The sequence below is a fragment of the Cimex lectularius genome, unplaced genomic scaffold (assembly GCF_000648675.2).
Source record: "Cimex lectularius strain Harlan isolate CLEC.00 unplaced genomic scaffold, Clec_2.1 scaffold88, whole genome shotgun sequence".
NCBI classification, from domain to species: domain Eukaryota; kingdom Metazoa; phylum Arthropoda; class Insecta; order Hemiptera; family Cimicidae; genus Cimex; species Cimex lectularius.
The window spans coordinates 714,584-741,604 of record NW_019392660.1 but is presented as its reverse complement, the minus strand read 5'-3'; the positions used below and the strand labels follow the sequence as shown (position 1 = coordinate 741,604).

The 27,021-nt window shown below is 34.8% G+C and overlaps 1 protein-coding gene across 1 annotated transcript in view; it reads left to right on the top strand.

Moving 5' to 3' along the window:
• The window catches only part of LOC106668015 (cadherin-related tumor suppressor), a 300,741-nt gene that overhangs the window by 235,451 nt on the left and 38,269 nt on the right, over positions 1–27,021 (top strand). Inside the window, exons 5-7 of the mRNA XM_014396378.2 lie at positions 6,660–6,893; positions 15,814–16,015; positions 26,783–26,973. Coding sequence (XP_014251864.1) covers positions 6,660–6,893; positions 15,814–16,015; positions 26,783–26,973 — 627 coding nt within the window. The remainder of the gene's footprint in view (positions 1–6,659; positions 6,894–15,813; positions 16,016–26,782; positions 26,974–27,021) is intronic.

Below are 27,021 nucleotides of genomic sequence, written 5' to 3'. Positions count from 1 at the left end.
GATGTCCTTCAAAATTAGTTTTTATTGTTTACTCTTCTCGTATTATTTTGCCATATTTTCTTTGGTTTTCCTTTTTGTTTTGGATTGATTTGAATATAAATCTATTCAGGTCTTGCTATAGATCTTTTCTCTCTCCCCATTTTCTCTCACACTCTTTCTCCATCTCTCCAACTCTCCTCTCTCCTATTCTTTATCTATCTATGTGTTTATTAATCAATCCATCTATACTGTCAAACTCTATACTACCCACCGATGCGCGTGACAACTTTATTTTTCAAGCTATCTTAATTTCTTAAGTTTCAGTCTCTCTCTCGCTCTCTCTCTCTCTTTCTCTCTCTCCCTCTTTCTCTTTGGATCTCCCTATTTTCATCTATCTGTCTATGTGATTATCTCTCTATACAGTCAAAGTACTGTACTCTGCACTGCCTATGTCGAAATGTACCTATTTATCAATAAATAAATTAAAATTAAATGAAGTGATGAAAAATTTTGCTATTTTGTTCTTTTGTTATTTTATCCTATATTTTGTCATTTCCTATTAGTTTTGTTGCTTTTCTACCATTTAAATTCAAATTCTACTTGGGTTTTATTTATCTAATCTTTGTCTGCTATGTGTTTCTCTGTTCACTTATAAAGTTTTCATTTCTTTATTCTTTTCTTATTATTATTCTAAATTGTATTTTTTACCTTTTTGGTTTATTTAGTTCACACCGTCATAAATTTCAACCTGGCTAAGGGTTTTATTTATCTAACCTTGTCTGCTTTCTGTCTTATTTCTTTTTTTCTTATTTTCTTATTATTTTTACGATATTTTTTTCATACATACTTTTTTAACACTGAGTGAGAATTTTATTTGTCCTGTTAATGGCCTCCTTGTCTATTGATTGTTTCCCTTTCTCACATATGAAAAATGTTTATTTGTTTGTTATTATTTTCACTCACACACGATTAAAATAATAATAAATTTTTCTTGTGTTTTAAAGTTTTTATGGCCTATGTGTAAAGTGTTTTTTTATGTCTTCATCTGGATTTTTATGGCTCGGTTTGCGAAACGATCGAGATCTCGTTTCTTAAAAACTGGAAGCCCGGTCGTGACATCGCCGATTAAATCCGTGTATATAAGAAAAGATAGAGTAAAAGTGAAGGAAGATGAGTCTGTTACCGTAAGTGGGCAGTTGTGTGTAAAGCACCGGCCACTTTGCCCGATGGGATAATGACGGGTTATAGCTCCCTAATGTCACTCTTACTCCGCCACTCATGAGCTTTTTACCCTTTTCACCCGGCTCAAGCCGCAAGACCATTGACTTTTTTCCACCGCTTTTGTATTTCCTCCTCCCCGGTCGTCTTTTCGGTTCTTTTAATTCCATTTTATTTCACGTCTGCCCACCTCCCTCTCTTCGGCAGGTTTCCGTCTCTCGGGTTTAATCGAGGACAGGAGGAGAAGGAGGGAATATGTTAGCGTCAGCCTGGGGCACTGAAGCAATTAGGGTAATTACAGGAGCCTCACCGCACAACACCGTCTCACTCCCTAACACACTTGTCATATTTAAACTGGAAATCTTCCCCCTTAGAACCGCCTTTTACATTTTCGCCTCAAAAATAATAACTATCTAGTTATGGTATGTCAATACTCAAACGGAACTTTAGGATATCTAGAGCTCCAAAGAATTAAAAATGCAAATGCTGAGGAACACTATCAGCCTAACTAGCAAAAACCTGTTTTAAAAAATGAAGAATAAGAATAGAGAAAGAGAGATGACGTTTTGTAAATAACTTAACTAGAGTATATTTCAGGCAGAAATAGTCTATAAGTGTATACACGTACAGAAATCACTACTCATACATAAATAAAGCAAAATAATACGACGAAAGAAAACTCCTAAAAAATCCTTCTTAAAACCAAAAAAAGCATACAGTACCTACGTCTTGGATAAACAAAACCCTCAGCCAGATTGAATTTAAAAGGTAGTAAAAAAAAATAGTTTGCCTAAAGATTTATTTTTATTTCAATCGTATGGGGGGGTGAAAATAATAACAAAAGGGTAATAGTACGTAATAATTAAATAATTATAACCCTAATTCAGAGTTGAATGTAAGAGGTTAAGCAAAAAAACTAATAGGAAATTGTAAAATATTAAGAAGTAATAAAAAAATGTTTCTCATAAGTCAGAAAGAGAAACACACAGCAAACAATGATCAGGTAAATAAAACCTTCAGTCAGATTTGAATTTGGAAAGTAGTTAACCAATAAAACTAACCAGAAATAACAAAATAAAGCAAAATAATAAAAAAGAAGAGGAAAACAGAAATCTAATTTTTTGCAAGTTAGAAAAAGAAATACACAACAGGCAATGAATATATAAATAAATCTAAAAGCCGGAATTGAATTTAGTAGCTAGGAAGGCAAAAAAACTAATAAGAAATGGCAAAATATAGTAAAAATAATAAGAAAATAGTAAACAATGAAAAAGGTTTCTCGTAAGTCAGAAAGAGAAATGCACAGAAAACAGGGATCACGTAAATAAAACCTAGTCAGGTTTGTATTTAGAAGATAGTTAACCAATAAAACTAAAACAAAATAACAAAATAAAGCAAAATAATAAATAAAGAGGAAAACAGAAATCTAATTTTTCGTAAGTTTTTCATAATGACAAAATATAGTGAAATATTGGAAAGAATAAACAAAGAAAGGTTTCATAAGTGGGAAAAAACATACACAGCACGTAAGACACAGATAAATAGAACTTTAAGCCTGAGTTGAAGTTAGAAATTAGTAAAGCAGTAAAACTATTAAGAAATAGCAAAATATAGAAAAATAATAAGAAAATAATAAACACAGAAAAAGGATTCCCATAAGGCAGAAAGGGAAACACACAGCAAACAAGGATCAGGTAAACAAAACCCACAGTCAGATTTGAATTTAGAAGGTATTTAACTAATAAGAAATAACAAAATATAGCAAAATAATAACTATAGAGAAAAACAAAAATATATTTTTTTGTAAGTTAGAAAAAGGAATACACAAAAGGCAAGGATTACAGAAATAAATCTAAAACCGGAGTTAGTGAGTCCATAAAACCTAAGGGAAATAACAAAATATTGTGAAATAATAGGAAAGAATAAACAAAGAAAAGGATTTTTCATAAGTTGGGAAAAAACATACTCAACACATAATACATAGATGAATAGAACTTTAAGCCTGAGTTGAATTTGGAAAGTAGTAAAGCAGTAAAACTAATAAGCAATGGAAAATATAGTAAAATAATAAGAAAATAATAAACAAAGAAAAAGGTTTCTCTTATGTCAGAAAGAGAAACACACAGCAGACAAGAATTAGATAAATAAAACCCTTGGCCAGAGTTGAATTTATGACGGTGTGAATAAATAAAACATATAAGGCAAAAACGAAATGAAGTAAGATAGTAAGAAAATAGTAAATAAATGAAGAGAAGAAAAAACACACCAAGACAGTAATAGATAAATAAATCCCTCAGAATTATTTGAATTTTAAAAGGTGATAAGCAACATATCTAATAAGAAGTAACAAAAAAAATTAAAACTGGGTAAACAAAGTAAAAGATATTTCATAAATCAGAAATGGAAACGCACAGCAAGCATTAGATAACCCTCAGGCAAGGCTAAATTAAAGACGGAGTGAATAAATAAAACGTAAAAGGCAAAAGCAGAATAAAGTAAAATAGCAAGAAAAGGGTAAACAAAGAAAAATATTTAATTATTAAAATAGATCCTCGGTGGGAGTTAAATAACCGACACATAAAACAGCAAAAAATATAGTAAAATAATTAGGAAAGAGTAAACAAATAAAAAGACTAAATGAGCACAAAGAAACACACAGAAAGAAAGGGCTGGATAAATAGAACCCTCAGCCTACCTTGAATTTAGACGGAAGGAGAGCAATGAAAGAAAACTACAAAAAGAAAATATAGAAAAATAATTAGAACAAGTAAATAAACAAAGCTTGTTGAGAGCAATGTTGCTTAAATGAAAATGAGCGATGCAAAAGATTTTTCGTTTGCTAAACTTGAGCAAAGTGAAGTTGAACCTGAACCCTAAAGAATGGACACGCGGACCAGGAATAATCGAAATAATGGCACATCACTGATTAGTCATACTTTTTCCTCATGTTCCACCCTTGGCAGATTACCATAATTTCCCATGACACGTACCCCCCAGGAGCGTCCAAAAGCAAAAATTATTGTCTTTTTCCCTATCGGCCGATGCATTGTGTAAAAACGCATTTTGCATTAATTATATAAATACAATTTGATTTAATAAAAACCTTTTGATAATTTATAATATAAATTTTCTCAGAAAAATCGACTGCTGGAACTAATTAGCCGCATGTTTTTTCATAGTTTTCCTATTTAGTGACTTAGTTTCTTTAAGACATTTGAATATGCTCAACTTGATGTTAATTACGATTATTAAAATTTTTAAAAAATTGCTAAATTTAATCTTCTTGCCGCACACGTCTAAGTGTCTACTAATTTTATATAGCTTTTTTAACTTGTTCTTATTTTTCCTTAGCCAATACACAATTTTATCGAATTATTGGCAGCTGAACCAGCACTTCACGTATACTCTATGTACAATCTTTTCTTTTTATTTTACTATATTTTGTTTTTACATTCATGGTTTATCTAATGGCTTGGTGTGTGTTCCTTTATCTTATTTAAATTTAACTTTGGCTAAGGTTTTATTTATTTAATCATTGTCTTCGGATCTGAGTTAAGAAAAATAGTTTTCTTTGTTTAGACTTTTCTTATTAATTTGCTGTTTTACGTTTGTTATATTGCTTTATTACCTCGAGAATTATTTATCTAATTCTTGCTTGCAGTCCTTGTTTTCATCTGAAAAATAACCTCTTTATTTATTTATTATTTTTTATTACTTAACTACATTTCGATCGTGCCTTTGAAGTTTTCCTTATTCACACCGTCCTATCCTAATTATTATGTGCTGTGTGTTTCTCTTTCTCACTCATGAAAATATTTTTTCGTTGTAGTTTGCTTGCGCATTTATGTTTCATTGCTTCACTATCTTTTAAATTTAACTCTAGCAGGGGGTTTTATTTATCTAATCCTTGCATGCTGTGTGTTTTTCTCATTAAACAAATCTTTTTGTTTAGTCTTTTCTTATTGTTTTACTATTTTTCCCATTTCTTAATAGTTTGATTTACTACCTCTTAAATTTAACTCAGGCTTAAGTTTTTATTTATTTATGTCTTATGTGCTGTGTATATTTTTTCTCACTTTTCTTTGTTTATTCTTTCTTATTATTGCGCTGTATTTTGTTATTTCCTTTAAGTTTTATTGCCTCACTAATTCAAAAATTCAACTCCGGCTTTTGGATTTCTTTATATAATCCTTTCTTTGTGCCTATGTCTGATGAAAATTATATTTCCTTTTTCTTATTACTTTGCTATATTTTGTTATTGCCTATTAGTTTAACTGCTGCACTACTTCCTAAATTTAACTCAGACTTAAAGGTTTAATTAACTATTCCTAATTTTTTGTGTGTTTCTCTTTCTCACTTAGGAAAAATTCCTTTATTGCTTACACTTTTCCTATTATTTTTATGAATTTTATTTTTGGCTTTTATGTTTTATTTTGTTCACACCGTCATAAATTTCAATCTGGCTAAGGATTTTATTAATAAAGTCCTTGTCTGCTGCGTACTGCCTACCTACCTAAGTAGTACCTTTTTCTGTGTTTACTACTTTGTTTACTATTATTTTTATTATTTTCCAATATTTCGCCATTTCTTATTATTTTTACTGCTTTGCTGCTTTCTAAATTCAGCTCAGGCTTAAAATTCTATTTATCTATGTCTTTATGTGCTGTGTATGTGTTCCCACTTATAAAAAAAACTTTTTCTTTGTTTATTATTTTCTAATTATTTCGCTATATTTTGTTATCCCCTTTAGGTCTTATTGACTCCCTAGCTACTAAATTCAACTCCGTTTTTGGATTTATTTGTCTAATCCTTGCCTTTTGTATAATACTTTTTCTCATTTACGAAATTTGTTTTCCTCTTTTTTTTATTATTTTGCTATTCTAAGGGATTTATTTATCTAATTACTGGATTGCCGTGTTTCTTTTTCACTTCAAAAAATCTTTTTATTTATTTACTATTTTGTTATTACAATATTTTACTATATTTTTTGCTTTATATGTTGTTTTTTATTCATGTCTTTTTGTTTTAGGGTTTTGTTTTTACCTGTGCCTTTTGTCTTATATGTGTTTATGAATTTTTGTTTTTTACTCTTTTGTTATCACTTTGCGATATTTTTTTTCATTTCGTACTCATTTTCCCTTATTAACTATTAATTAATTAACTAATAACTTCACTGCCTCCTAAATTCAACTCCTCTTATGTGCTGTGTGTTTCTCTTTCTCACTTCTAAAAAATGTTTTAATTCACTTTTCTTATTGTTTTGGTGCATTTTGTTTTTGCAAATATTTTATTACTTCACTGCCTCCTAAAATGATAAATTAAGGTAAAACTCTACGAGGGAGCCACTTTGGGACAATATTATTCGAATAAAATACTTATTTAAGAATTTTCTTGATTACAACTCATTATTTAATTGGTTTTTGTTCTTATTAATTAATTATTAATTATTTTTATTGTTTCAGGTGACAGACACGAACGACAACCCGCCAGTTTTCCTCGAGTCCGTGTACAGTTTCGACGTGAGCGAGGAGACGGGTCGAGGAACCAAAGTCGGTTCGGTCTCCGCCAAGGATTCAGATCTCGGATTGAACGGTCAAGTTTCCTATTCGGTCATTTCCGACTGGGCCAACGACATTTTTTCTCTCAATCCTCAGACCGGGGTGTTTACGCTGACGGCACGTCTCGACTACGAAGAGGTGAGCGACTTTTTTTTCCCCCCAATAAGATATTGCCGACTCGGGCAGACTATCGTGGAAGAAATTTTTGCATTCCACCGGACGCGCTTTTTCTTTCATCTGAACTTTGTGTGCTTGCAGTTACTTAAATTTAAATCGTACTCTTTACGGTTATTAACGAATATTCCAAGCTGATCAATAAAGATCAATACACAAGTTTGAAATGATGCTGAGCCAGCACTGGGTCCATCTTCACTCGGGGGTTTGCTGAATTATTCAAACTGTTTTCGAAAATTCCTCACTGAAGATGGCGCAATTATTATTTTCTTATTATTTTACTAAGTTCTGTTTTCCCTATTATGTTTTATTTATTCACATAGAAATAAATTTAACTTTGGCAGAGGTTTTATTTATCCAATCTTTGTTTGCTCTGTGTTTCTTGTTATCTTTAACAAAAGCTTTATTTATTCACTCTTTGTTTTATTTTACATCTTTTTTTCATTGGTTTCATTGTTTCACTAATTCACACATGCCACTCTGGCTGAGGTTTCATTTATCCAATCTTTGTTTGCTGTGTGATTCTTGTTCTCTTTAAAAAATCTTTATTTGTTTACTCTTTTCTTATTATTTTACTATATTTTGTTTTTCCCCTTTAGGTTTTATTTATTCACACCACCGTACTCTGGCTGAGGTTTTATTTATCCAATCTTTGTTTGCTCTGGTTTCTTGCTGTGTAATTTGTGCTGTGTGTTTTCTGCTCCCTCAGAGTAACATCAAATGTATCAAATTTTTCTAAAGGTTAATTAATCCATTGAGTTTAGATCCCTTCAATGTTTCCTCCCATGTATTGGCAACACAGATTTTTTGGCGCCAATTTAAATTCTCCATCTTGGAATCTTCTATGTCCAATATGGCTACCACTACATGTTGTATCTGTTTTTATATTTGCCAAACAAAAAAGTTTTCATATCTGTTGATAATTTAATCTTGCCGAAATTCACTTTAGAGCAATGTCAACTTTTGCAATTTTGTTCGAGGTTAGCAGGAAATCCCGAGGATTTCGGGCAAGCGCAGTGTTGTCTATGCGTGTATCTGCCCTTGTATTGGCAAGACTGATTTTTGATTTATTTGCCGCCAATTTAAACTATTTCATAAAACTCATGAGATTTCCCGAAAACCTTTAAACCAGATGACTAAAGCTCGTCTAACAACGGGTCATAGAAGGTTACCTGTGACGATAGAAATTATGAATGATGGAGTGGGTGTGAAGTTCAATCCTTTTTAAAAAGATGGTTCCTGCTCACAATAAACAACAACTTATTGTGAGTAGGAACCATCTTTTTGAAAAGGATTTTACCTGTGACGATGTTGGAAAAATTGTCCACATTTCCTTCATTTCGACACTTTCCGACGTCGTAAAGCTGACCTGTTCGCACCTCTCTAACTGACAAGATTTCAATCTGATACGAAAGCCTTCTCTTAAATTTTCGCCTTGTGTTATACAAGGCGTGTTGTCTGTCGTCTATTTTCCATTGTAAAATATTTAAAAATCTGGTGTAGGTTGGACCAATTCGATCTTGAACTTATTAAAAAGCTGGTTTAATTTTAAAAAGCAAGTCTAAATCGCGTATTAATATATTTATCTATACTTCCAATCCGATGGTCGTTGAATATAGAAGAGAAACAGCCACCCTCGGGCACTACTCTTATTGGACCTTGACAAAAAAAACTGATTATCGAAAACAATGATAACGCCACATGCCATGAGAGAATTGACCATTGAATTCGCAGGAGGGTCAGTGAAAAAGAAGGAATAACCGTGACGAATCCGAATTCCATTTTGACATCCTTGAGCGTGAACAGCGGATGAAGTTTTCCTATTCTTGACAGGGCAGTATGCGTAAATTTGCGTTAAATTGAAATACAGACAATTGAAATCCGATAAACATAAATATGACTCTTTTAATTACCTTCCAACATTCCCAGGGGCGATGAAGTAAACAAAGTCATTATGGAAGAACAATAATCACATGCCACGACCAAATCACATCAACATAAGTTGATGACAAAAATATTTAATAAAATATTAAAAACTAACTTGATCACAGTAGGGTTCGGGACTTAGAGAGTTCATATCGGCTCCATCTTAGGCCGACAAGTCGACCTTTTCATTGCCTCTTTTCTCCTAATGCCCAGGGTCTCTACCAGGGTGAGGTCATTGGTGTCTATAACTTCTCACAGGGCCTCCATGCAATTCCAGAAACTCTTTGGCTTCAAATCGCAGGAGGCTGGGGTTTTCACGTTTTAGTACTGCCTAATCGTCAGAAAAGATGGCTATCTTACGGCAATGTATCCCTAGAAGTTTTATTTCCCAGGAGCAGCGTTCAATCGCTATAGAAGGATGTTAAAAACAACCCGTACAGAACGCTAACTCGAAAGTGTCCTGAACCCTACTGCGGCTTAGCATCCTGCCACAAAAGACATCTTAAAATGGATCCTTAGTGAGTATAATACCACAGGTATGAGGCACGGGAAGAGGTTCATAAAAGGACCATCCGCAAAACTTACAGAAGTATTACTGGAAGGCAACCGCAACCGAGCCAGGATTCTGATTGGACTCCTATCAGAGGACTGCCACTTAAGAAGGCATATGCACCGGATAGAACCACAGACAGAAGAAATACTGTTCAGATTCTGCCAGGGAGAGGAGGAGACCGCAGAACACATTTTAAGTTTCTGTGAAGGTCTATGTAGGTGCAGGTTCTTGCAACTAGGACAAGAAAAACCTCAAGCATGATCCTGCACTAAGGAGTCGCTGGCAAAGCTAAGGAGGCTGATTAACAACCGGAACCTGGCCAGTGAGTTACAAATAACAGGGGAGTACAATAGATATAGTCAGGTCTTGTGGCCGCCTCTTTTATCCCTATCCCTAACTTGAAAGTACTCGGAAGAACACAACAGGCAAAATATGGTAACTTGGGTATTTCAGTAATGTTCTACATCACCTGAACATAGGAACTGCTAAGAATTCTAGATGGAAAAACTTAAACATTTTAATAAAATTTCTAATATTCGTCTATACCTAACGCCATAAATTTACCCGGTAAGATGGAATTTATTTAAAATTCAAATTAAACTGATGCCCCACGCCTGGGCCGAATTCGTCTTTATACAGGGTGTTGCTATCCTTCCCTCATAGGGCCCACCTCACAGTTTGAGTGATTAACCGTCGCCATTGTTATTCCTTTTGGGCAATGGCCACTGAAAGGGCGACCGGCCGTGCTATAAATTACAGGGGCAAACGCTATTTTTGACTTTGAAATAATTGTAGGGGGCTTTCTCCATTGTGGGTTGAATACCTGCGGCCAGTTGGGCGATAAAGGCAAGGTTGAGAATTACTTTTCCGGAAATAAGGTAGGCCGCCACTATATTTTTGTATTCCTTTTATTCCCGGCCTACTAACTATAATATACAGTTTGACACCTGTCCCTTAATTAAGTCCCAATTAGTTCTGCTTGAGCGGTAATAGTAAAAAATATAACAATAAAGAAATAATTAATCAAAACACCCTTTGAGAAAGTTATTCTACCATACTACTTATTCTGTTCCTTTATTATTTCATGTTTCTTGAGTTAAATTCAAATTGTCATCGATTGATCGTAATGCGCCGTAAATAACGAAAATACAATTTACTATGTTTTTTTGTATATTTTTGAACATCAAAGATTTCTTCTTGGGATCTGAGGATGAACCTTGGTCTACATTGCGTGTGCTAGCAGCTAAAGATGAGAAAAACGACTCTTTCTAAGGATCGGATTAAAACACCTCACTCAGTGAAATTAATCAGCTCTTTTTCCTACCACAACATTCGAGCTCACCAAATTTATCTAACCCATAATTCCATGGGTAAACTTTGGCGGGTTTTTTGAGTTTCAGCTTGTCAGCGCCAGGACCAATTGTAAAGGTTGATTGTCCGAATTACAGGGTTGTTGTATGAAAGAAATGACCAACTGTTCATGAATGACCAATGAATTTCAATTTAAAAGAAAATTTACAAATGTAGGAAATCAAGAAGGTTGAGCAGTTTGTCGTTCACATAACCATTGTCAACCTAGTAAATTTATTACCTTTTTCAAAACAAAAATGAAAATACTGAGTTGAGAATCTGGAGAGTAAAGTGGTAGTAGCGAAGAGGTGTAAGATAGAAGAGCTGTAAGAGAGAAGAGCAGTAGAAGCGAAGAGCTGTAGGAGTTAAGAGCTGTAAGAGAAAAGAGAAGAGCTGTGTGGAAGAGGAAAGAGCTGTAGGAGCGATAAGTTGCAAAAGCTAAGATCTGTAGGAGGTAAGAGCAGTAGAAGCGAAGAGCTGTAGGAGTTAAGAGCTGTAAGAGAAAAGAGAAGAGCTGTGTGGAAGAGGAAAGAGCTGTAGGAGCGATAAGTTGCAAAAGCTAAGATCTGTAGGAGGTAAGAGCTGTAAGAGCTAAGAGCTGTAAGGGCTAAGCCTGTAAGAGGAAAAAGCTGTAAGAGCTGAGCCGTAAGAGGAAAGATCTTCAGGAGCAATGAGTTGCAAGAGCTAAGAGCTGTAGGAGCAAAGAGTTGTAAGAGGAAAAAGCTGTAAGAGGAAATAGCAGTAAGAGCGATGAGTTGCAAGAGCTAAAAGCTGAAGGAGTGAAGAACTGTAAGAGGAAAGAGCTTTAGGAGCGATGAATTGCAAGAGCTGTGAGCTGTAGGGGTGAAGAGCTGTAGAAGGGAAAAGCTGTAAGAGTTCTAGGAAGGAGCGAAGAGCTGTACTAATGAGAGATGAGCGGTAGGAAAGAGCTAAGAGCTGTAGGAACGAAGAGCAGTAGGAGGAAAGAGCTGTAGGAGCGATAAGTTGCAAGAGCTAAGAGCTCTAAAAGCAAAGAGCTGTTAGAGTTAAGAGCTGTAGGAGTGACGAGCTGTAGGGGTGACGAGCTGTAGGATTGAATAGCTGTATGCGCGAAGAGTTGTAGGAGTGAACAATATTAGTAAGGGCTGAAGAGCTGTGGGAACATAACAGGTCTGACGAAAACAGCGAAAATAGATAGACAAAATTATAATAAACTTAATGACAAATCGGTTTATCGGTTGGAAGACGTTGAAGATGTCAACTATGCCATGTTTCAAAAAAATTGTATAGCTTTAAAAACCACTTTCCGACGAAGTTGACCTTTCCTCTATAAAACCGCAATTGTGGGAAAGTTTAGGATTTGTGATTAAGAGCTTAACTTAAGAGCTTCCTTGTTCCGGCCAGAAGCTACTCCGGCGAATTGTATAGATTTCATGTGTAGGTATTTTTTGACAATTCTTCAATTGAGCATCTCTTCTTCTCGGAGAGAGTGATGTTTGGACAAAATGGCGGCAAGAGGTCTTATTTCGAAAATCAATCATGGCCTCTATGTTGGAAAATCGCGGATAATTTCTTCAGAATATTGTTAAGCTTGACTTGGATGGAACGTCGTATGTCCAACTAATTCGACACCATCGACCACCTCCATCCTAGGCTGAGACTGGAGTTATCAATCGAGGAATTATTATTAGTCAGACAAAATCTCCAAATGTGAAAAATTCCTCTCGGTGCACTAAGCTAATCTTGACAGTCGAAGACGTCCTGTTATTGCTGGACGCCTTAAGGGAGCATGTGAAGTTATACCAACCCAACAGTTTGGTTATATAATGGTCAATTATTAATTATTCCGAAATCGTGAGATGCGGTCACGACACGCAAGAATGGCACAATTACACAGAAGACAAACACTTTGAGCCCTGAAGATGATCTCAATAAAGATCGAAACGTTGGCACGATAAAGAAAATGATTTTTCTGAAACCTACATCACACCGGACCGCATCTCACGATTTCCGAATAATTATCGATTAATGGTCACTAATAATCTCCTATATAATGGACGTTGGATTTGTTAATTGCTTCAGTTATATTACACCAAATATATTCGACACATGTGTTTAAATGTTCTGGCCCCCTAATTAGCAAAAATTAAGAGTTATCTCCGACAAGGCAGTACCGAATAATAAATGAATCGGTTTTTCTATCCCAGAGGCACCGGGCAAAAACGCGCCGGTTAATTCTGAACGAAGGCATAATCTTGGTTGTTTTTGAGAGAATAGGGCATCAACAGCTGAAGAAAGTATCATTTAATTCTCTCTAATTGATAGCAACGGCCGGAAAACCAGTGCAGCTGGAGGTAACATTAGTGAATGGATACCATTAACGAATTGCACCTTATACATTCTCAGCCTTATTATTTTTTTTAAGAGCTCATCTATTAATTTAACGTATCGTGATCTGGACGAGATCCAAGGTCCGAGATAAGCTGGCGTGTAAAGCCTTATAAAAAAATACTACAATTATGTTAAATACGGAATTATGTCTTATGTTAATTCATAAAAACGGCCTTCGGGACGGAAAGAGGTGGAAACGATGTTTTGGGAAATCACGCACGTATTTTCGTAAATTTTTGTTTTGACCCAGAACCACCTGTATCGTTTGTCTCTTCTCAAATTTATTTCAAATATACACCAAAAGACGGAATATACAGCTATATTCTAGAAATGGTCTACAAGGCGTGTGAAACTCATTTCCATTGTGAAAATATGGAAGCCAGATACCCGCAACAGGAAGCGACGTTTTGGACGCGCTGTCATATGCCGAACATATCAGTTGGCATGATGTCCTTTTAATATTGGGAGTAACTTTCCTTAAACGGGTTTTCTGATTTATAACGTATTTCATTTTCGTAATAAACCCATGATCCTTAAGAACAGAACTTTATTCCTACGAGTCCTTCACCAGACCAATCAACCCAAATATGCTTAGTCCTGTAGAGTAGGTGCTCGGAACGATGTTTAATAACACGTGTTACTTCCAAGTCCCAAGGCTGATCATCAACATATCCTCTCCTTCTTCCTAAAGAATACCATCCCCGAGCTACCTGGGATAAGTTCTACGGTAATTGGAGAGATTCTTAACTCTTTATGGCCCAATGTTGTCATAGAACAATACGAACCTTAGACATTTGGTTTAAAGGTTAGCGGGAAATCCCGGAAGTTTTGTAATAGAGGTTAAATTGGCGGCAAATAAATCAGTGTTGCCATTACTCGCGCAGAAACAGAGACAACATTACGCCCGCCCTGAACTCATGGGATTTCCTGCTAACTAACCTCGAATAAAATTGCTAAATTTGGCTTGCTCTGAAGGAAGTTTCGGTAAGAAATGGCTAAACTATCAACTGGATATGAAAAGTTTTGTGTTTGGCAAATATAACAATTGATACAAGATGCAGTGGTGGGGTGAAGATCCATGTTGGAGATAGAAGATTCCAAGATGGAGATTTTATACTGGTGCCAAAAAAATCATTGTTGCCAATACAAAGGTGAAACATTGAAGGAAAATCACTGCACCCGGCTTAAACTCATGGGATTAGCTAAGCTTTTTGATCAATTTGATGTTACCCTGAGGCAGCGTTGACAAGAAAGGGTTAAGTTAGTCCACCAAAACTATATGTAGGTCATAGGTCACAGGTCATGATTAGTAAAAAAAACTCAGAAGAACTGACCCTAAGGGTGAAGTTAAGTAAAGGCCTTAGTTTAAAGCATTTCAAAGTAGAATTGATTCAGGGTGTTGGTCGTCATGTTGAACGGGCACTGGGTCACTTATACCCAAACAACTATGCGTTTCAACCTTGTAACATCTTCAGTTAGGGACTTTAGAAACTCGTTTGAGAATAATAACGCAATGTACAACTATTAAGAAATAACAAAATTTAACAAAAATGCACTTGCCAAAATGCATTGAAAGGCGCTGAAGTATCATGTACCTGGGCAAAGGGACTCAACGCTTCGCGGATACCCCACTTCACTCACCCTCCTTGCGGCCTTACGACCTCCACCTTCGGCAGAAACATAAGCTGCGGAAATCCACCGTACTTCGGGTTTCACCAGGGTCTCATCGAGCTGGTATCGCCTCTTTAGATTAGGTCGCACTAGGGAACCTTAACAATGTCACCCCGTATAGGCAAAAGTCCAGAGGTCTTAAAAAGGTTATGTGTATCGCCTGTACTTCATGAAGATGAAACGCCAAAACGCATCTGACAAACCAGCCCATAGGATAGCCAGACCAAAATGATCTGTAATGATCAAATAACATGTTCATATACAGACTATATCACGGAGAAGGCAGGGTGTGCTATAACCTCTCAAAAATGCTAACATTTCTAAACGAATTCTCCGTTTAAAATTAGGAAATATGTGTACAATGTGTTGTATTTTCATGCTTGTTTCGCCCATAAGCGTTTCGACTTCACGTCATCTTTAGGGAGGAGCTGTTCCACTAAATAAATCAGTATAGATTAATTAAAATATTAATATTCCAGAGCTTCAGTATACAAGGAAACTTCTGACCTCTTAATCTACATAAATATAAACCAAAACGTCTAAAATCCATTTTAACGTAATTTTATTAAGGATGACATGTCCTCCTTATTTGACAGGTGGCGTGACCCAGTGATAGTCTTGCTTTTGATTTAAAAAAAAATAGGGCGCGAAAGCTTTCAAGTTGATTTTGAACTGAAAAGTGTGAAATTTTCATGATCGCCTTTCATTTTAAAAAATTTTTAATTGAGCTCAACCCCAAAAAAGCTACTTTCAGGACGAGATAATAAGGGATGCTTTCTATGATAATTAAACGTTCGTGCTTCTAAGTGTCCTTTAACACAGAATAGACACGACTCCGTCATTACAAGTCCTTCCGTTTCCAAGTTAATTATCATGACATTTTGGATTTTTTTTTAAACCCATCTCATTTGCTCGTTAAGGTCTATACGACAGATTGGCTAGGTAGAGCATTCCCGAGCTAACATATCCGCTATGTCTCGAACCATCATCAGTAATGTTTTTTTTTTTTTTCAGGTTCAACATTATATTTTTGTCGTGGAGGCCGAGGACGGTGGGAAACCGGCTTTGTCCTCTACTGTATCAGTCTACATCAACGTGCTCGACGTCAACGATAACGCGCCACTTTTTGACCCGATGTCTTACAGCAACGAGGTCTTCGAAAATGCGACCATCGGGACGAGCGTCGTGACAGTCACTGCTACCGATCTCGACTCAGGTAATTTGTTTAGAACCTACTAGACACAGTTGGCCATTAAATTTTAAGTCGGGAATTTATTTAGCCTAATGTTTTCTAGGCTACATGAACGTAGACATTTGTCCAAGTTTGTTAAAGTTTGAACCAATGGTGCATCTGTTATCGCAGGTCCCCTAATTGTCAGATCAGTCGTGCGCCGTTCCGTCAGAGTTGATTCACCCTGTACACTTTGCATGAAAGTGGCGGTCCCGGGTCCGCTGAGAACTGTAAAGTTATCATTTTATTAAAAGCGAGAGGAGCGGGACCGCCTCGAGGCCCGGCCGGGAGTGTCTGCCCCCCGGCCGCACCTCTACATCATAGCTCACTGTTAACATTGTGATAATCTATGTAAATTAGAGGTGGCCCACCCATCAGATAAATTTGAAACGCAATCTGGAATCGAGTCGGCCTGACCCGTAAACTCGCCTCCTCCAACCGCCGAGAATAGATTTTTCTTTTTTAAGATTCAAACTGAAATTTTTCCCTGGTCCAACGATCCATCTCGCTCCATCCATTATATAAATTTCCTCCCATTACACTAAACCATCTGTCAACCTCTTGAATAACAAAGCTACAATCCCCAAAGGGTTATTAGACGTTAAGTCTTCCTGTATTGAACAATTCGGGCGTACAACCATAAATAATAAAATCAGACGCTCATTCTTAGAAATGGGGACTGACTATATGATCCCGAAAACATTCTTAACAACATCCCATAAAGACTCAACGGCCTATAAAGGGGAAGAAGAACACAGGAGAGCTTCAGATACAATATGGTATACAGATGGCTTCACAACAAACGAAGGAACCGGATCGGGCATTTTCTGTACAAGCCCAAAACATGAGCAATCAAACTCATTAGAGAAGTACACTTAGGTCTTTCAAACAGAAATGCTTGTGCCCTAGAAAATCTTAAAAGAGGTTATACTGGCAAATTTTCTTAAGATCTGATAGTCAAGCAGCCATTAAAACATTAGCGTGTAAATGAACCACATCAAAATTAGTCAGTGAATGCATCCAAAAGCTCCAAAACCTGGGGAAATACAACAACCTGATGATATCTTGGGTCCCAGGGCACGAAGGAATTTTGTGCAACGAGAAAGTAGCCAGACTGGCTAGAGGAGGCAAAATCATAGGCCCCGAATCTAAACCTGGAATAATACAAACCAATATAGAATCTTCCATTGCAGAATGGATCCAAACAAAAGGAGAAGTGGATAAACTCTACAGCGCTAGAGACAGTAAACTTATGATGAAACAACCCTCACCAAGACTGGCAAAATCACTGCTCAATTGAAAAAGGATACTCAGAAGAGTGGTACTACTAACCGGTCACTGGCATCTGAGAAAACATCTGCACTACATGGCATATACATCGACGATCCCATCTGCAGATTATGTAATGAGGAGGAGGAAACAGCCACCCATATTATCTTTGAAAGCGAAGCTTTAAGATCAAGATTTAACATAACAAACAAAAAAATGCACCCTTTTACGAATCAGGTCAGTCCTGAGGCAGATTCAGTTTATACCAAGTGACACCACTTGTTTTCTCATCCAAATCACATACCTGGCCAATTTATGCAGGCTCGTTAAACAGAATGCAGAAAAGCATCGGGTCGTGTATCTCAAGGCTTAGTTCGGGAACCTACACTTTTTAACGCTTATTATTCAAACTTGACACAACTAGAGTCAGTCCTGTGACCGATTCAGTTTAACAATACAGAGTGTCACCACTTGTTTTCTCATCCAAATTGCATACGTAGCCAAACTGATGCGGGCTTGTAAAACAATTAGGAATAAAAGCGACGCGTGGTGTTCGTCAAGCGTTAGTTCGTGAGTTCATATTATTGAAACTTGACACAACAAGGGTCAGTCCTGAGGCCGATTCAGTTTAACTATACAGAGTATCTATTACAGTTCGTGGCCCGATTGACCAATTAATATTTTTCAATTAATTAATATTTATGAAAGGTATTGGTTAAGATAAAAAAGTCAGTGTCACGAGCGGGATTCGAACCCACGACCTTCGGCTAAATACGCTGCTACTCTACCACGAGCTATCGTGACTTCGATCCGCTCGGACACAACTTCCTATCTCAACCTCACTCTCGAATTTTCCCTCCTTTTTGCCATTGTTCAATTTTTTTCCATTTATACAGAATATCACCACTTGTTTTCTCATCCAAATTGCATACCTGGCCAAATTCATGCAGACCCGTTAAACAGAAGGCAGAAAAGCAATGCGTGGTGCATCTCAAGGGTTAGTTCGGGTTTTTAACGCTTATTATTGGAACTTGACACAACAAGGGTCAGTCCTAAGGCCGATCCAGTTTAACTATATCGAGTGACTCCCCTTGTTTTCTCATCCAAATTGCATACCTGGCGAAATTCGTTTAGGCTCGTTAAACAGTAGGCAGAAAAGCATCGGATCGTGTCTCTCAAGGCTTAGTTCGGGAGCCTACACTTTTTAACGCTTATTATTGAAACTTGACACAACTAAAGTCAGTCGTAGGGCCGATTCAGTTTAACTAAACAGAATATCACCACTTGTTTTCTCATTCAAATTGCAAACCTGGCGGAAAAGGAATGCCTGTTGCATCTCAAGGGTTATTACTGAGATTTAATAGTAGAAAAAGCAGATTGGATTTATTTTCGAGGAAACGTTTAATTTTTAATCATGAATCAACGCATATTCGTCAAATATTAGTAGGAAAATTCTTTTAATTGTTTCAATTATATAATTAGACTTATTCAAGTGTACCGAATTAAGTCCTGAGTTCTGTTCTCGACTTTATACTTTAGTATATTAAGCATTAAAAACGCACGGATTGGGCTATTTGCTTTAATCATCTTTATTTGTTTTCCTTACGAAAAAGGGCGAATATTAGCTGATGTCAATCGCAAGTTAACAATTTGGTGACGTCAATGGACATAGGATGTCCACCTTCTTCACAGGCAGTTAAGTATTTCCTTTAACATGTAACTCTTGTAAGTAATTCCTATCAACCAATTTAATAAACATTCCGTTAAGCGTGTTCAAAGGTTGTTTGATCGCATGGGCAGAGTCGAGGTCGAGTTCGGATCGGATATATAAGAATGTCCGAGAACCGCCTATCTCCTGGATCTTTGAGAGCGGGACGAATTTGTCGCACGTCTTATTATGCCGTCTGATATTTGTCCCACTATTTGTCTCTCGTCCCTCTCGTCTGATAGATGTCTTTCCTCTTCAGAACCTTAATGACTGACTCTCCCCGTATAAAACTTGAAAAATTCTAGCTCTTTTAAAACCGCCTGGCTAAATATATAAAGGTCGGCTTCAACACAATTTATTCCCTCGTTTTGTTCCCCTCTTCAAGATCCATCTTTTTCTTTCTAGATGTAAGATTTCTCCAAAGTGTTTCTTCTTATTATAATATATCTGAACCTGTATCATTTGCTTCATATTCTATTTATTTAAACGTTATCTTTTTGAATACGCCTGCTTGAGGTATTATGTACCAGAAAAATTTATGTTATTTTACGTACAACTTCAAAATTAAACAACATAATCTTGAAAAATAAGTTTGTTCAGGGATTCGAATTATATATTCAGAATCTACGACAGAAATTTATAAAAAAAATTCTTAACATCGTAGTGGTTATGTATTTGGATGGGTTTCTAGACCAGATAGATTTCTAATGGTTATAATAACCGTAAATTTCGATCAAATCCAGGAGAGGTATGAATTATTAAATACTGGACATCATCTGGACAAAATATTGCACCCAGTGAATCTAGACAAAAAATATTTGATGTTGTGTGTCCTATGAAAAATCAAATTTAAAGGTTTTAAAGAGTATTTAAAACGAATTCAATTTTTTTCGAAAACAATTATGTTTGGCCTACTTTACTGGTAGCAGCATTTCGTGTTTTTGTAACACTTTTATATCTTTTCTCATTTTAAACAATCCTGCATATCATTTTCTTATCCTAGGTTTAAAAAAACAAAAATAATCATAAATAACCTAGAAGTGTATGCACAACAAAAGCAGTTCCTCATGGAGGATGGCCAGAACATTTTTTTCAACAAAAATGGGTTTTTGTACAACAAGTAAGTTTTTGGCTTACTTTACAAAAAGAATCTTTTGGTTTTGTAACTTTTTTTATGGTTATTCTTATTTCAGACCATCACACATATTATTTTCTTATCTAAAGCAAAAAATCAAATGTAACAATAAATAATGACCTAGAAGTGTATGCTCAACAAAAAAATCCAAATAGTATTTTTTCATACAAAAATATTTTTTTGACTTACTTTACTGAAAGAATCTTTGGGTTTTGTAACTTCTTTTTATGGCTATTCTCATTTCAGACGATCACACATATTATTTTCTTATCTAAAACAAAAAATCAAATGTAATAATAAATAATGACCTAGAAGTGTATGCTCAACAAAAAAAGCCAAATAGTATTTTTTCAACAAAAATATTTTTTTGACTTACTTTACTGAAAGAATCTTTGGGTTTTGTAACTTCTTTTTATGGCTGTTCTCATTTGAGACGATCGTACATATTATTTTCTTATCTAAAGTAAAAAAACTAATGCAATAAAAAAATAATAACCTCGAAGAGCATGCACCACAAAAGCAGTCTCTCATTGAAAAAAGCCAGATAGTATATTTTTTACCTTTTTGACTTACTTTAATGAAAGAATCTTTTGGTCTTGTAACTTTTTTTATGGCCATTTGGCGTCTTGTAACCTTTTTTATGCCTACTCTCATTTCGAATGATCGTACGTATTATTTTCTTGTCGAAAGTAAAAAAAACAAACAAAGGTAATAATAAACAATAAACTAGAAGTATATACACAGCAAAACCAGTTCCTCATCGATGATGGCCAGATAGTATTTTTCAAAAAAATGTTTTTCGTCTTATTTTGCAGATAAAAAATCTTTTGGTTATGCAACTTTTTTTTCTATTCTCATTTTAGGCGATAGTGCATATTATTTTCTTATCTAAAGTCATGTCTATTCTCATTTTAACCGGTCATGCATATTATTTTCTTATCCTAGATTAAAAAAAGCAAACCTAGTAATAAATAATAGCGTAGACATATATGCACAACAAAAGCAGGTCGTCATTGAAGATTGTCAGAGAATTCAATTAAAAGGTTTTTGGCTTACTTTACTAAAAAAATCTTGAGGTTTTGTAAATTTTTTTATGTCTATTCTCATTTGATACGATCTTGCGTATTATTTTCTTATCTAAGTTAAAAACAAATGTAATAATATAGAGACATATGCACATCAAAAGCAGTTCCTCATTAAAGATTGCAAGATATATTTTTTTGACTTACTTTACAGAGAGAATCTTTGGATTATGAGACGATCGTGCATATTATTTTGTCATCTAAACAAATGTAATAATAAATAATAACCTAGAAGTACATACAAACAAAAGCAGTTCCTCATTGAAGATAACCAAATATTTCAAAAAAAATTTTGCTTACTTTAATGAAAGTGTCTTTTGAGTTTTTTAACTTTTTATACGTCTATTCTCATTTAAAACGATCTTAATTATTATTTTCTTATCCAACTTAAAAACAAAAATTTACGGGCATGTAATAACCTTGATATTTATGTACATGCATAGCAAATGCAAAAACACTATATTTAAAAAACAATATGTAAATTTCTTAAAATTTCTAGTTTCTTATATAACTTTCCTTTAAGATTCTTTCATCCAGAGACCATTGGTTAGAATGCTGGGACATGTTTCTAATATTTTTGGACTTAACATTTTCCATTTCCCGTTTATATTTTTAAAGTTCAGTAGTCTCCACAATGTTTGAAATATTTGAAATTTGTATTAACAACAGAAAATAAATAAAATCGTCCCTTTGCCAGACAATAGCCTTGTTTTTCACTTCCACCACGCCCCAGCAATTTTGTAAAGACAGATCAAACGCTTTCTCGACAACGACCTTTTACAAAGAATAAGATCAAAATAAATTTATAAAACCGGGCCTTCAATAACAATTGAAGTTAAAGGTTAGCAGTAAAATAAGACGGTTTTGTCCTACAAAAAGTAAGTTGTGTAACAGAACAACGGGTGAGGACGTTTCAAAACGTCACTGGGGCTGTGTCGTGTCAGTCCTGCTATCAGATAACACAACTATTATTTCTATCACGAAATAACTTTCGTTAGTAGTTCTTACAATTTTCCAAACGTTTCCGAATCGCTGGCCTGAGATTTCCATAGTGAGAATAATTCCTTCTGCCCCGATAAAGCCGAGGGCCTTCGCGTGGAAAAATCCTTATAAAGTATTAAGAAATATTCTCGATAGGAGTAGCGTTTGAGGGCTAACGAAGGCCTGAGGACAAGTATGGACGTGGTTCGAGTGATAGTGATCTGAAAAATGTGATGTGTCCAGTTGGTAAGCTGTCCCAAACAGGACTTAGAGAAGGAGCTTTATGTCCTCAACATTCTTCTCCACGTTTATTCCTCAAGAGTCCTGTCGCGAGAGATTATTCCTAAGAAGAAGAGGTTTCCAACCGACTGGAATATTCAAATTTATCAAATGTGAACGTGCTAGACTTACACGAACTGATTTTTCCTCCTGTATTTCTATTTTATTTTATTGATTTTATTATTTTTTAAACAAAATTGAAACAAACTCAAAAGAGAAATGTGATCAACGTAACATAAAAAGATACATAAGCAGCCAAATTGTTTTCATTGGTATTAAAATTATTTCGAGGGGTGATATTATTAAATTAAAATGTAATACTTGTAAAAGACAAGATCTTCCTCCCCGTAAAAAAAAAATTAAAAAATCCATTATATTTAGTGGTCTGATTGACCAAATTACTTCTTTCAATTAATTAATCTTTTTATATATAGGGTTGGTTGAGATGAAAAAGTTAAGTTCACGAGTGGGATTCGAACCCACATAGCCGAAGGTCGTGGGTTCGAATCCCACTCGTGACACTGATTTTTTCATCTCAACCAAGCCTTTACATAAAAAGGTTCATTAAGTTTTAAAAAATATTTATTACAATATTTTATTGTAGTGTTTTTTTGAGAACTGATAATACATCACCATCTGTATGACAAAAGTTGCGCCCATGAAATTTCTTAAATTTCTTTTCAGTTTGGCAACATAAAAATGTCCACCGGCGATAAGTGTTGAAAATTTCAGGAGGTGTTTCTACCCACCGTATGCAACAAAAAACCTCCTATAAACCCTTGTCCAAATCTCAACTGTAAAGAAGTAATTTCAGGTTTTGGGTTTGTTTTTTTTTTTAATTATCGACTTAGGTCCACCAAATTGCTTATAAACATCAGAATTACTGTCTGTAGAAAAATCTGGTTCGTGCCATCTGAAAGAACGTTAAATTTTCTGTAAGAGAACTTATTTATATTGCAGAATTGATAGAAAAGTTCTGCACGAAAAATTTAGAAAAAACAAAAATGTTGAATTTTGGAATTTTTGAAAATGTTGGATTGGTAACTGTTAATAACTACAAGCCCCTGCGGCTTTGCAAATTCCCTCAAAAGTTCTCCAATCCATTAGCTTCCAGCGGTATACCTAACTTTTTTACTTACGCTTCTGGAAGGCTCAAAAATTTTGCATTTTGTTTTAAAAAAACTTGAGTTGATGAAAGAGTGCACGCTCAATTTTCCAAGAAATCCGTCTGGCTCGTGAGTTTCGTGTCAGTTCTTTATTGTTCAATTCAATCAGTTTGCTTTATGCTATCAGCTGACAACTTCCTCAGGTTGGTGCATCGAGACGTTCCAACAGATCGCACCTTTTAACGACTTCGTCATAGGCTGAGGGAAACTGGTTCTTTCACTCGAAAAACGAGGGAAGAAATTTTGCATTATGTTAATCGTGATCGCAAAACCAGTACACGTGCGTTATGTATAGACCTTGGTGTTTCACAATGGAGAGTTTGGGATGGATTGCACCCTTACCATTTTTCAAATTTTGGAACGTCATCCCTTGGAGTAATTTTAATACTAATGAAAACAATTTGACTGTTTATGTATTTTTTATGTTACGTTGTTCACACTTTTCTTTTGAGGTCATGGAGTCACCTACAATAAAATATTGTAATAAACTTTTTAATTTTTTTTTGGGGGGGGGCGATATAATAGCTTGTCTTTTACAAGTATTATATTTTATTTTAATAACGTCATCCCTTGGAGTAATTTTAATACTAATGTAAACAATTTGACTGTTTATGTATTTTTTATGTTACGTTGATCACACTTTTCTTTTGAGGTTGTTTCAATTTTGTTTAGAAAATAATAAAAGTAAGCAAAAAAAACTCTCTGGCTATCTTCAGTGAGGAACTGCCTTTGTTGTGCATATATTTCTAACTTATTATTTATTATTACATTTTTGTTAAACTTAGACAAGAATATCCTCTGAAATGAGAATTCATTTTAAAAAAGTCACAAAACCCAACGATTCTTTCAGTAAAGTAAGCCAAAAACATTTTTGGTGAAAAAAATCTATCTGTCAATCTTCGACGGGGATTTCTTCCTGCTTTTGTTGTGCATACACTTCAAGGTTATTATTTATTATTACATCTGTTTTTAACTTAGTTAAGAAAATAATATGCATGATCGTCTGAATAAGAATAGAAATAAAAAACGGTACAAAACCCAAATATTCTTTCAGTAAAGTAAGCCAAAATCATTTTTGTTGAAAAAAATACTATCTGGCAATCTTCAATGAGGAACTGCCTTTGTCGTTTTATAAGATATTAAAAATTCCAATTCCTTATTAACTCTTCTAAAGATTTAAGAGTTTCTGGTTAGAGAGTGATTTATGGAATCAAAAGCCTTTTGAATTTATTCAACTACAGGGTGATTGGCGATAAGTGTCGAAAATTTCAGGAGGTGTTTCTACTCACAATAAGCAACAAAAAACTTCCTTTTTTAACACCATTTTACGAGGGTGCAAAGTGGAACGAAATGACCACCAGCAAGAATGAGGAAAAAATCAAATCGCTGCTGGTCGTCATTTCGTTCCAAAATTTGCACCCTCGTAAAATGGTGTTAAAAAAGGAAGTTTTTGTTGCATATGGTGAGTAGAAACACCTCCTGAAATTTTCGACACTTATCGCCAGTCACCCTGTAGTTGAATAAATTCAAAAGGCTTTTGATTCCATAAATCACTCTCACTTAATCAGAAACTCTTAAATCTTTAGAAGAGTTAATAAGGAATTGAAATTTTTAATATCTTACATTTTTTTATTATGGTGTGTACTGTATTGTAACAAAATTACATTCTAGTTTTGCATGTGATGATGTGGGATTATGTCCGGTGACCCACCGTTTTAGGAGCTTAGTTTGGGGATGATTGTTTTCTATGAACGCTTACTTTACTGAAAAAATCGTGGGGTTTTGTAACCTTTTTTATGTCTATTCTCGTTTCAGACAATCCTGCGTATTATTTTCTTATCTAAGGTAAACAAACGAATGTAATAATAAATAATAACCTGGAAGTACATGCAGAACAAAAGGAGTTCCTCATTGAAGATTGCGAGATAATGTTTTTTCAACAAAAATGTTTTTGGCTTACTTTACTGAAAGAATCTTTCTAAATTCTTTTTATCTCTATCCTCATTTCAGACAATCCTGCATATTATTTATTATCTAAGTTAAAACAAATGTAATAATAAATAATAACCTTGAATGTATGCACAACAAAAGCAGGAAGAAATCCTCGTCGAAGATTGACAGATGGAGTTTTTTCACCAAAAATGTTTTTTGCTTACTTTGCTGACAGACTCGTTGGGTTTTGTGACTTTTTTTTAAGTGAATTCTCATTTCAGAGGATCGTGCATATTACATTCTTATCTAAGGTTAACAAAAATGTAATAATAAATAATAAGTTAGAAATATATGCACAACAAAGGCAGTTCCTCACTGAAGATAGCCAGATAGTTTTTTAATTTTTTTGCTTACTTTTATTATTTTCTAAATAAAATTGAAACAATCTCAAAAGAAAAGTGTGATCAACGTAACATAAAAAATACATAAACAGTCAAATTGTTTTCATTAGTAATAAAATTACTCCAAGGGATGACGTTATTAAAATAAAATGTAATACTTGTAAAAAACAAGATATTATATCTCTCCCTCACAAAAAAAATTTAAAAAAGTTTATTAAAATATTTTATTGTAGGTGACACCATGACCGTCTGGAGTATGTGACAACAGTCGTGTAATTTCTTAAATTTATTTTCAGTCAGGCAAAATAAAAACGTACTCGTTATAGTTGTATAAATTCAAAAGGCTTTTGATTCCATAAATCACTCTCACTTAACCAGAAACTCTTAAAACTTTGGAATACTTAATAAGGAATTGAAATTTTTAATATCTTATAATTTTTTTATTATAGTATATAAATTATTGTAAGAAAATTATATTCTAGTTTTGCCTGATTTACAGTAAGTAGGGTGCTTGCGTTATGGCACTAATTCAAGTGACATGATGTGGGATAATGTCCGGTGACCCACTTTTTTAGGAGCATAGTTTGGGATGATTATTTTCTATGATTGCGTTCATTTAGAAAAAAAATGTCTTCCTTGGTTTCGTTGATAATAGCATACTAACACATTGCACACATTACAACGATTAGGTGATTAGCTTTGTCTTAGTAATGTACCATGGATGTTCAAAGATGCTGAAATTTTAATACACTGTCATTATGGTTGGGGAATAATTTTTTTTTAATTGTTATGTTTACAGATGACAACGGCCGTGTCGAGTACAACATAATATCCGGCAACGACGATTCCGTGTTCGAGATCGACATCGACAACGGTACGATCCGGACCCGAAGAAATTTGGACAGGGAGGCCAAGTCTTTGTATAATTTGGTGGTTATGGCGTCCGATCAGGCGAAACTACCTCCGCACCGTCTCTCTTCCACAGTCCAGGTAAACATATGATTAGAGCCTAGAGTTGTGTACAAAACCAGTTTACGC